Source organism: Balaenoptera musculus, chromosome 5 (genome assembly GCF_009873245.2).
Source record: "Balaenoptera musculus isolate JJ_BM4_2016_0621 chromosome 5, mBalMus1.pri.v3, whole genome shotgun sequence".
Classification (NCBI taxonomy): Eukaryota; Metazoa; Chordata; class Mammalia; order Artiodactyla; family Balaenopteridae; genus Balaenoptera; species Balaenoptera musculus.
In genome coordinates, this window is record NC_045789.1 from 138760909 (window position 1) to 138773069 (window position 12161).

The 12161-nt window shown below is 62.2% G+C and overlaps 1 protein-coding gene across 7 annotated transcripts in view; it reads right to left on the reverse strand.

Annotated features, from left to right (window-relative positions):
• Positions 1-12161, reverse strand: part of SH3BP2 (SH3 domain binding protein 2) — a 36107-nt gene that overhangs the window by 10379 nt on the left and 13567 nt on the right. For 2 of the 7 annotated variants that reach the window (XM_036853828.1, XM_036853829.1), the window contains one exon: positions 584-723. In XM_036853828.1, the coding sequence (XP_036709723.1) occupies positions 584-719 (136 nt within the window). In that variant the 5' untranslated portion in view covers positions 720-723. Of the gene's footprint in view, positions 1-583; positions 724-979; positions 1097-1740; positions 1905-7154; positions 7341-12161 lie in introns of those variants that run through there. The other 5 variants (XM_036853824.1, XM_036853827.1, XM_036853831.1 and 2 more) reach the window with 5 other exon arrangements.

Sequence of the window (12161 nt, forward strand, 5' to 3'; positions counted from 1 at the left end):
CGTGGCGGGTCAGAGGGGTGGGCAAGGCCCTGATGCTCCTGGGCTTCAGTGTCTCGAAGCCTGGGCATCTCCCAGGCCTGGGGGCTCTCTCCCTCTCCCAGCCTGCTGTCCTAGGCACCAGAGCACCGGTCTCATGAAGCTCTGGAGGTCCAGCACCCAGATGGCTGTTGGCCTGGTACGTGGGTTCATTGCAGACGGAGTGACTGCCTGACTCACTGAACACCCACCTGATAAGGCGAGGGCACCACCCAGAGGCCAGACCTACCAGGCCAACAAGGGCTCCCGCCCCTGGCCACAGGTTGAAGCTCCCTTGGCCAGCTGGTCAGCACTGTGCACCAAATGCCCTCCTATCTCCACCCGCTGCACCACCCCAGACCCTTCCACAGTCCTGGGGGCTGGGGAGGCCAACCTCAGGGCCCCGAGGGGGTGCCGGCAGGGAGAGAAGGGAAACTCTGGAGGGCCCACCAGGTAAGGAAGGAAGAAGAGGCTCAGAAAGGAAGGGCGCTTGGCCAAGGAGGTCCAGTGGGGCTCAGCCCTGCCCCCACGTCCTCCCATTGTGCTCCCCATCACCCAGGGGACTCACATTTGAGCAGCTGCAGCTGGGTGCCGCCCTTCTTGTGCAGGTAGCCAGCCTTGGCCACACCCCCAGGCATGGTCAGCAAATTCTGGGCACCAATGGCCTTCATGGGGACGGGCCAGTGCATCTCCTCGGCCGCCATGAAGCTACAATACAAAGGGAAGGGGACATGTCTCAGCCAGGGGTGGGGGCCGCACCCTCGCCAAACGGGGCCAGGACAATCGTTTGGTGGGTTGGCTGGGATCCACGCTGTCTACCAGTCAGCCTGGGGCATGGTTTGGGCAGGGACCACCCAGTGCACGGTCTCCAGGGGCAGGCTGCCTGCCTCAGGGTTAACCCAGGCCCGCAGGGCCCTACATTCCAGGCCCGGCTGTAAGGCCCCGCCGCTTAACAGCCTCTTACTCATGTTCCAGCTGCTCTCCCAGAAACCTGGCAGGTTCTTTCAGTTTCACACTTCCGGCCTCTGCCTGGAATGACTGCTATCCCTCCTCACACGGAGAACTCCTACTCGTCCTTCAAGACCCAGATTCAGACTCCCCTCTTCTGTGACGCACCTCAATGCCCAGTCACATTCCGGGCCTCCCGCACCCCTGGTCCCTCTGAACAGCACCCACCCACCCTGCACTGTTTTATCCAGTGCCTGCCCCCACCCCACCCGGGGCCTGGTCCGTCCCGGGGCCCCAGTGGAGTTGGAGGAGCAGTTCGGGTCAGACCCAGAGGCCCAGCCTTGCTGGAACTCCTGCCCCATCCCCAAACACACACACACACACAAAGAAAACCACTCCGCTCTCAGCAAACCGGCAGGCTCCAACAGATGTTTACCGCCTCCCGCCTCCCCGGACGCCTGCCCCTCGGCCCCTGCCCAGGTCGCTCGGGCTGCCCCCTCCAGCTCCACCTGCGCACAAAGCCACCCCTCTGGCCTGCGCCCCAACCAACAGTGGAGCCTCCGACAAAGCGCGCCACCCCCGCGCCCGCCCGGCGGTCCGCACCGGACAGAGCCCCGCGGGCGTAGGGAGGATGGGGCCCCGCGCCCACCCGCCCCGGGAGGTGCTGGCAGACGGACAGGCCCCCGCCCCGTCCGGAGCCCCCAGACCCGCCGGAGCCGGCCCCCGCCCGCCTTTGTTCCCGCCGGAAGCGCCGGCTCGGTCCGGCTCGGTCCTCACAGCGTCCACGCGGCGGGCACGGCCGGCTTCGGGGGGTTGGCCCGCGCCCGCCTCCCCTGCGCGCACCGACACGGCATCGGGCCGCGCGCCCGGGCCGCCGCCTCGCCCGCGGCGCCCTCCTCCCGCCGACACTGGGCCCGCGGCCGCAGCCCCTCGCCCGCCATGCCGCCCCGCCCCCTGCCCGGCCGCCGGCTCCGCCCCTCGCAGGTGAGGCGCCGCCCCGCCCGTCAGCCCGCGGGGCCTCAGGTTCCCCGCCGGCCGCTGCGAGGGTGGGGGCGCGGGGGCGCGGGGCGGACGCCTGAGGGGCCGCCCGGAGTCGGGCAGCCGCGGAGGCGAACGGGCAGCCGGCCTCACGGCCCCGCGCGGCTGGAGGGCCCCCGACCGCCCCCACACCCGGGCCCCAGCCCCTCCGGCTCCTGGCGGCGGAGACCCTGGGAAAGTGCCGCCTCCTCCTCCCTGAGCCCCGGCCCGGTGCACCTCTGTCAAGGGTGGTGCGGGCCGCCCCGCCTCCCGGGGCTGAGCTGGAGTTGAAGCGGGGCTGGCTGGCGAGTTTCCCCTCCCTCCGCCCCCCGGGGCGCGAGCACTCAGGCTCCCGGGCGGGGCTGCCGGTCCGCCCCTCGTTCCTCCCCCGTGGCCCCCTCTGGGCGGGCTGCGTCGCCTGTCTGACTCGGGATTCCCTGCAGGGGTCAGGGCTCCGGTCCTTGGCAGCTCCACCTGCCTGGAAGGATGCGGGCACCTCTCCCAGGAGCCCCCTAGGCTGGCTACAGGCTGGCCTCCCAAGCATGCTGCCGTCTCTACCTCCGCTTGCATACAGGCTGCCACCGAGATGGGCCACCTGCAGCAGAGGGTGGGTCTAACAGTTTCCGCCCTGCTCCCACCCAGCGGGCGGTCCCTGGCTTCCAGGCCTCTGCCTCAGGCCAGCGCTCTGGCCCCTTCCCGCTGCAGCCAGCCCCTGCCTCTCACGCCTCTACCGCAGCCTCCCTACACTGAGGCTGCACCAGCCTCTGTGCCTGTTCCCGGTGCCCTTGCCAACGCCACACCCCCAGCATTCCCAGCCCTCTAGGCTGCCTCCTCGCAGCGCCCTGCCTGTGCGCCTCGCCACCACCTCCGGGCAGCCCCACCCCACCTCCTCTCCTCAGTTCCCTCCCTGGCCTCCAGTCTCGTTCCTCCATCACCCTCCCCTCTCCACAGGCTCCAACACGCACGCCATGCCCATCACTGCTCTGTTCTAAAGCTCCAGGATCTGCTCATGTCCAGCTGGCCCTTCCGGATCCAGCCCCTGTGGACCTTTCTCACGGGCTGCCCTCCAGCCCTCCACCTCCCGTGTGTGTGCCTGCGCCAGCCAGGCCCGTGGCTCCTGTTACTCAAATCCATCGCGCTCCCCCCTTCAGGCCTCTGTCCACACTGTTCCCACTGCCTGCTGTTACAACTGAACTAACTCACCCTCAAGAGTTGGTTCAAATGAACACCAGTCCTTCACAAACTCTTCCAAAAACCGAAGAGCGAGGCACTCATTCTAAGAGGTCGGCGTTACCTTGATACCAAAACCAAAGACCTCGCAAGAAAAGAAAACTACAGACCAATATCCCTGTGAATGTCGGCATAAAGTCCCTCATCAAAATACTAGCAAACTGAATCCAGCATCATATAAAAAGGATTCTACACCACGTGGGATTTATCCTAGGAATGCAAGCTTCATTTAACATTCAAAATTCAAAAAATGTAGGGAATTGCCTGGTGGTCCAGTGGTTAGGACTCAGCGCTTTCACTGCCAGGGCCTGGGTTCAATCCCTGGTGGGGGAACTAAGATCTCGAAAGCCTCACGGCACAGCCAAAACAACAACAACAACAAAAAACCCAAAAAACAAAATTCAAAGCAGGTAATACATTGTATCAATCTAATAAAGAACAAAAACCACATGCTCATGCCAATAGATGCAGAAAAAGCATTTGACAATCCTTCATAATAAGAACACTCAACCAACTAGGAGGGGAGGAACCTCCCCAACCTGGTAAAGGACATCTATGAAGAACCGAGAGCTAACGTCATAAACAATGGTGAGTGACTGAAAGTGTTCCCCTACAAGCAGGGACAAGGCAAGGACATCAGCTCTTGCCACTTCTATTCAACATTGTACCAGAGGTTCTAGCCAGGACAATTACGCAAGAAGAAGCAATAAAAGCTATGCAGGTTGGGAAGGAAAAAGTAAAACTATTCAGAGATTAGATGATTAGAAAATCCAAGGGATCCACTAAAGAAAGAATGATTAGAACTGATAAACAAGCTCAGCAAGGTGGCAGGATACCAGATGGATACACAAAAATCAGTCCTATTTCTCTACACTAGCAACGAACAATCCAAAAATGAAAGAGAGTTAACTCGGGCTTCCCTGGTGGCGCAGTGGTTAAGAATCCGCCTGCCAATGCAGGGGACACGGGTTCGAGCCCTGGTCCAGGAGGATCCCACATGCCGCAGAGCAACTAAGCCTGTGCGCCACAACTACTGAGCCCACGTGCCACAACTACTGAGCCCACGTGCCACAACTACTGAGCCTGCGCTCTAGAGCCCACAAGCCACAACTATGGAAGCCACGTGCCTAGAGCCCGTGCTCTGCAACAAGAGAAGCCACCGCAATGAGAAGCCCATGCACCGCAATGAAGAGTAGTCCCCACTCGCCGCAACTAGAGAAAGCCCGCGCGCAGCAACGAAGACCCAACGCAGCCAAAAATAAATAAATAAAATAAATAAATAACTACCAGGAATCGCTTGCAATGAATAAAAATATTAACAACAACAAAAAAAAGAGTTAACTCAAGTGTCCCCTCTTTCAGGTGGTCCCACCAGCTCAGGCCCAGCACACAGGGGGCACCCAGGCAGTCCCAAAGGAGGTGTGGAATGCTGACCCCGCTGGGTGCTGGGGACCGCAGGTTGCCTGGAAGGCGCAGGAAGCTGAAACAGAGCCCCACCCTGCTCCATCGCCTCCTCCCCCATCTGTAAGGAGACCTGGCATCTGTGTGGGGCAGGGGGTGCCAGAGGCAGAGCTGAGGACTGATGGGGCCCACCCCTCGTCCTGGCTCCACACCTGAGCGAGCATGGGGAAGGAGCCCAGGCGGCCTGTGGTCCCACCCTGGTCACCTCGTGGCCAGGCAGGTGCAGGCCTGTGAGGGGCTCAGTCTCACCTGGCCACCGTCCCCCTGTGGGCAGGAGGAGGGCTCTTGGGTGCCCACGGGCTGACCTTGGGTGGGGAGGGTGGGTTGTAGCAGGCCTGGTCGTGCTCCACCTTCACCTCCCCTGGGAATGTCCCTGCCTCAGGGACAGACACTGATATCCCCCGCCCCTCTCCAGAAGATGGACCATCGAAGGGGAAGCTCATCCTGATGGCCGGATATCCTCTGGCTGCCCGGCCCTGCCCTGCACCACTGGGGGAGCTGGGTTGGGACCCGCCCAGGAGCACAGTGCCTGGCACACTCCCCAGTCTCTGCTCTGTGCCCACCGCCACCTTCTCTCTCAGCTGAGATTGGTCTGTGTGACCCAAGGCCCGAGGCTGCAGGGGTGAGGGCAGAACAGGCCAGGGAAAGCTGCTCTTTCCCACAGAGACAGCCCCATTGGGCTCCAGGAAGCGCAGCCTCTGTGGCTTCCACCAGCCTTGGGGCTGTGAGCCTCCGGGGCGTGTGGTCATCCCCTGCACAGGTCCACACGTTAGCTGTGGCTCTGCACACGCGGTCATTGTCACAGACGGTGCACCCAGACAGGATGTGTGCGTGAGCCGCACGGCGGAGGCAGAAGGTTCTGTGTGTGCACGTCAGTGTGTGCGCACACGCGTGTGTACAGGTGTGAGCCTGTGCACCAGAGCGGAGCTGGAGGGCAGGGTTCCCTTGGCTCTCCTCTCCCGCACCTACAGGTGCGGCCTTGGCTGTGGTGGGAGCTGGCACCTCGTGGGACCACAGGGTCGGGGTTCCGTCAGTGGTGACCAGGCCGCCCATGTGTGGGAGCTGCAGGGCGAGGGGGGCCTGGGGGGTCCCAGGCCCGAGGGAGAAGAGACCAGGTCCCCCAGTGCACTCACTCACACCTATGCACACACTCAGTCGTCATAGGCACACATGCACGCTTACACACTCACACCCGAAGACACACTCTCACACACCCACCTGCACATAATCATACATGCACACGTACACACATGCACTCACACAGGCTCACACTCATACGTATGCAGACACTCATCCGCACATGTACACGCTCACATTCATTCTTATACATGCGCTCATTCTCACACATGCCTGCTTGCACTCAAATGTACTCATACACACACACTGACTCACGTGTATATTCACACACACACACACACACACACACACACACACACAGCCTCCAGGGGCTAGCAGGACCTTTCATGGGTGGCCCCAGTGCCCTGGGCAGACAGCTTGGGCACAGGTCAGAGTCATCATCATCACCCCGCAGCCCTGCTCTGGTCCAGCACCAAGTCTGACCCGACAGCTCATTAAACCCCACAGGCGTTGCTTTACCCCCATCTCACAGACTAGGACACTAATAAACAAGCTCAGCAAGTCGTCAACTCGCATGGAGCACACCGGGCACTCACCGGGGGGACCAGCCTCTGTGCTTCTCGGGGACCACCCCACGTCACCATCCTAACACCCCCTGTGTGAACCTGTGTCATCCCCACGTCACTGATGAAGACACCGAGGCTCAGAGAAGCTGAGTAACTCATAAGTCATACAGCCGGTGAAGAGTGGAGCGCTCAGGCTGTCCCGCCCGGCACAGAGCGGGCGCTAGGTGGCGCTGGAGGGGCGGGACCCCAGCGCCTCTTGGTTCCGGCTCTCCTTTCAGTTTCTCCTCCCTCTTCCTCTTCCCAGAATCTTGCTCCATAAAAGAAAGAAAACCAAAAATCTCCAATGAAGGCCAGTGACCAGCCATGCCAGAGGGAGGGAGGGAGGCACGACCTGGGCTGGGGTCCCTGAGACCCTGAGGCTCTGCGGCTCCCTGCCAGGCCCCCCAGCACGGCGCTCCCAGGGCAGGCAGGCAGTGGGAGCTCACACAGCTCTCCGTGTCCTCGCAGTGCAGGCACGGTCACACTGACACACCATCACACTCACACACGCACACACACAATGTGTGTGCACCCAGGACCCAAACGCCAAGGCCACCCAGGCAGGGCAGCACTTGATCAGGGGGCGGGGTTGTCCTCTCTGGGCTCCCACTTGCCCCGTCCAGCTGAGGGCTCTCCTCTAGAGGGCCCAGGGCCAGCATCCTGTGCGCCCCACCGCGGGCCCCGTTGAGGGGGTCTCTGACTCCACACGGGGCCTCCCTGAGCGGCCCTACAGGTGCTGGGCCGGCACCACCCCCCGAGCCCCCAGCCCCAGGGCCGCCCCGCTGACCTGGTGGCACTGACCCAGCACATGACTGTCTTCCTGCCTGGCGACGGCTGGGGGCAGGTGTCCTGGGGCCCAGGAAGGCCATGTGGCTCAGGGGCCACAGGGCGGGGCTTCAGCCGGCCTCCCCCAGGCAGGCGAGGCGTGGTGCCCCGCGCAGCCCAGAGTGCCGGGCCAGCTACGCCCGCGGAGCCTCCTGCTGACAGCCGCCTGCTGCATCTGGGCCCCGTGGCCTCCAGGGCTTCCTCCCCGCCCAGGGCTTCCTGTTGCTGGGCCCCTGGGCAGCCCCGGCTAGCCAGCACTTCCTGCCTTCCACCTTTGAGGTCCTGAGGCCCAGCGCTGTGCCCGGTCAGTGCCGTGTGGCCTGCTGGCTTTTGGCCACGCCCACTGTGGCCAGAGGCCACAGCTTGCCAGGCCCTGGGATGAGGCCAGCTGTGCCCCCTGGGAGGCAGCGCCCCACCGGTCCCCCCCCAGGGCCACCTCTGTACGTTTGACTTCTTCCCAGCAATTCACTGAAGCCCCGAAGCCCAGGGCGCCAGGCCCGGCCTCCCTGACCCCAGAGACAGCCACACAAGAAGTCGGTGCTTACGCCCCGCATGGGGAGCTCACTACTACCCGGGCGTGCTCCCACCACCACCACGGGCGCCACTGCCCAGCTCTGCCTTCCGAGGCTACACAGAGCAGCTGTGCCTCTGGCACCAGAGCCTTCTGCGTTTCAAGGTGGCCACCTCTCCGCCCTTTGACACCAAGGGACCAAGGGATGGGTTCCGAGCCTGGGCCCAGGCATCGGCCCGTCACCTTCCCTCTGTCCCCCAAGCCTTCTGCCCCACCCCATCCCCCCATGCCAGGGACAGCCTCTGTGACAGAGCTGCTGTGACAGAGCAGTGATCGCCACTCTCCGCTGCCTCCGTGAACACCTGGCTGGCTAGAAAGCACTTACAACCCGCGTGGCAAAGCAAAGTCCTATCAGTCCCTGACTGGGTCCCTCCCGAGCCTGCTCTGCCCCGCCAAGCCGGCCTTCCTCCCCCGCCCGGGTCAAGCCCAGGCTGCTTGGTGCTGAGCCCCCAGGCCCCCTGCCTCTCCTCCGCTGAGCTTGGGTCTCAAGGTCACACCTCGCCCAGGGAGGACAAGACTAGCTGGAGGAAGGAGTGCTTTGGGGCCACGCCATGGCAGGATCTGAGGGTGACAGAGGCCGCAGACTACAGGGTCCTCGGGCGTTGCAAAGGCCTCGTCCTGCCCGCCAGGTTTCCCAGGGCACAGCCCCACAGCCGGCTGTGCCAGCGCCTAGTCAGCCCACATCCCTGCATGTCGGGGCCTGAGGGAGGCGGGCCCTGGGTCTCCATCTCCCGCTGTGTGCACAGCCCCAGACCCCTGCCAAGGCCCCCGCACCGCCCGGGGGCCGGTCTGGGGTGTGAGACTACCTGCTGTCTCCTGGAGGATGGGGAGCTGGGGCTTTTGTGTACGAGCAGTCCTCAGGGCGGGACCCTGGCCTCCGCAGCCTGTGTCAGCCTCAGTGCCCTCTGTGGCCGTGGGCAGGCCATGCCTTCAGCAGGAAGCTGACCACAACAGACGGACGGGTGGTGGCAACGGGGAGGTTCAGTGGGGCCCCCTGCCCTTCCCCTTCGCAGCCTGCCCCGAGTGGGGAGAGGGCCCCCAGTCAGACTCAGCTGGGCACCCCGCCCACCTCTATCCTCTGCCAGCTGCGGGCCTCAAGTCACTGACTTAGCCTCTCTGAGCCTTAGTTTCTTCATCGGTGCTGAGGGTTGAGATAAAATAGCAGGTTAGGAGCCCCTGGGGCTTGGGCGGCCAGGACAAGCCAGTGGAGCAGTTCTGGGACAGGGCAGGGGCTTCGAGGGGCTGTGAGTGAGGTCCAGAGGAGGTGCCCAGCAGGCACTGGATCCGGGGCGGCCTCCAGACGAGGGGCCAGCTTTGACTGAGAAGGAGTTTGCTGGGGCAGGGGTGGCCTGAGGAAGTCAAAGTCCGGGCAGCAAGTGGCCAGAGCCGGGGGAGGGTGGGGGGCGGCGGGGGGGAGGGGGAGGGCGTGGGTGCAGGCCTGCAGATGAGAACTGCCCGGAACCGGGAGCCGGCCGGCTCTCCCTGGGACATCCCATCCCTCACTGGGGAGACAGAAGGATGGATCAGGAGGCCTGGGGTCCAGGAGCCACAGCCTCCCCTTGCCCCTGCCCCAGAAGGGCCACCACGCACTATCCACAGCAGAGGTGGAGTAGGCAGAGGGCCACGCCCGCTGGAGCCCTGGCCCAGCACTGCGATGCCGCAGGGGCAGTCACGGCCCCGAGCAGAGGGACAGGGGTCTCCGTGGAAGTCAGACCTGCGTCGGCCCCTTCCCCAACCCTATTCCCTCTGGGAGTCTGAGGTCAGGATTCCCGGGCTGCTTTGTGACCTCTGAAGACCCCGCCACTCCAGGCCTCTGTTCCTCCCTGTGCCCTCCCATCTCCCGAGGCAGCATTTCATCCCTGCAGCAAATAACACAGCGATTCACATTCCTCAAACAGAGGACATTCAGGGCCCCTCCTTCAATAGTGGGAGCTCCACGACCTTTCACACTGTGCTGAGAATAACCAGCCCCCAAGCAGCGAGATGTGTGCGGTTGGGGTCCCTGCCCTCGGCAGCTCTGGTCTTCCACCCCACCCTCCCCAAGTTGTAGCTCCTCCCCCAGTTGTAGCTCCTCCCCCAGCTCCCAGGGCGGCTGCCTCTAAGTGCCAGGCTTGGGGACCACCCACCATGCCAGACGCAGCACACTTAGCAGGGTGGGTGGGACTAGACAGCGGCCGGGCAGGGGCCAAGAGTCAGCCTGAAAAAGAGGAAGGGAGAGCCGTCTGGGTTCCTGGGGTCCTCAGCCTGCTCTGGAGCCAGGCAAAAGCCCAGGCAAATGCCCACCACCTCTGCAGCAGGCCATGGAGCTTGCCCCACCCTGATGCTCACAGCCCACTCACCTGCAGTGACCATGGGGACACTAGGGTTCAAAGAGCAGGGCACTGGCCGGGCCGATGGCCAGGGAACAGAGGTGTGGCGACTGGAACCACGTCCCTGGGAACCCCGGCCCTGTGTCTCCCGCAGTCTCCCAGAGCCCCGTGCCCAGTCTGGTGCCCACCTGTCACCTTCATGCCAAGGAAGGTCTGCCAGGCTCAGGGAGGGCCCTGGGCCCAGGGCCCAGGGAAGGGTGACTGACACCTCCACTCGTGAAAACCTCAAGCTCTCAAAATAAGACGCTTTGCATCAGTCCCTCACAAAGGGCCCAGGGCCACCCACAGCCAGCCTGGGACCCACCTACTTAGTCCCCACCCTCCCGGGCCAGGGCCACGAGCCCTTCCCCTCTCTGAGCCTCACTCCTCTCCGCACAGGTGCTGTAACCTGCCTTCCTGCGCAGGGCTGCAAGGATTCCGGGAATTTGGTCCTGGGTACCATCCAGCTGGGCAGAGGGAGCGGGTGGCATAGAGGGTAGGGTCCTGGTCACGGGCACCCAGTGTAGTGGGCTGAATGGGGGCCCCCAGAGACATATGTCCAAGTCCTGGTCCCTGGGAACTATGATCACGACCTTATTTGGAAAAAGGATCTTTGCATATGTAATGAAGGATCTCACCATGGTTTGGCCAGATGGGCCCTAAATCCAACAACAAGCATCCTTATAACAGACAAAAGAGAAGGGGGAAAAAAAACTCAGAAAAAGAGATCAGACTTGTGGTTACCAGAGGCGGAGGGTGGAAGGAGGAGGAATTGCAGGAAGGTGGTCAAAAGGTACAAACTTCCAGTTATGAAATAAATAAATCCTGGGGGTGGAGCTGCAACACGGTGACTGTAGCCAACAGTGCTGTATGATATGCAGGAAAGTTGTAAAGAAAGTAAATCCTAAGAGGTCTCATCACAAGGAAACATTTTTTTCCCTTTTTTCTTTTCTTTTTATTGTTTCTGTATAAGAAGATGGATGTTAGCTGAACCTATTGTGGTAATCATCTCACAATATATGCAAATCAACCATCATGCTGTGTGCCTTAAACTTAAAAATAAAAAGAGAGGGCTTCCCTGGTGGCGCAGTGGTTGAGAGTCTGCCTGTCAATGCAGGGGACACGGGTTCGAGCCCTGGTCTGGGAGGATCCCACATGCCGCGGAGCAACTGGGCCCGTGAGCCACAGCTACTGAGCCTGCGCGTCTGGAGCCTGTGCTCCGCAACAAGAGAGGCCGCGACAGTGAGAGGCCCGCGCACCGCGATGAAGAGTGGCCCCCGCTTGCCGCAACTAGAGAAAGCCCTCGCGCAGAAACGAAGACCCAGCACAGCCATAAATAAATAAATAAATAAATAAATAAATACATAAATATTTTTCAAAAATAAAAACAGAGAGAGAGAGAGAGAGAAAAGACACAGAGGAGAAGGTGATGTGAAGACAGAAGCAGAGATTGCAGTGATGTGGCCATAAACCCAGGCAGCCACTAGAAGCTGGAAGACAAAGAAGGAAGGATTCTCCCCTGGAGCCTCCCGTGGGAGCGTGGCCCTGCTGACACCTTGATTTTGGAGTCTGGCCCCAGGACTGTGAGAATAAATTTCTGCTTTTTTCAGCCCCCAGCTTGTGGTACTTCGTTAGGGCAGCCGTGGGAAACTATTTTACACGGGGACTCGCCGAAGTTCTTCCCCTGGATGAACTCACAGTCAGTTTGAAGTCCTGGGCGTGCCAGCGGGGTGAGGGGCCCCCCTGTGTGAGGCCCCCCGTGGGCATCCAGCTGGATAGGGTAAACCTGACTGGGCCTCCCTGGGCTTCCACAGCCCCACCACGGCCTCAGCACCTCCCACCCTTCCCGTGCACGGGGTCGGAGGCCACCCCCAGCCTACACCCACCAGACTTGCGGGGCCCACCTCCTGGCCCTGGTTCCCACCCCTGGCCAGCCCTTCCTTGGCCCCGTCCGGCCATTTCCACCACGAAGCAGAGGCCAGGCTGCTTCCCTGGCTGAGTGTATGGGGTCTGACCCCTGCTTGCTGCCCTGAGCCCTCGACTCCGGGCCTGTCACACAGGACC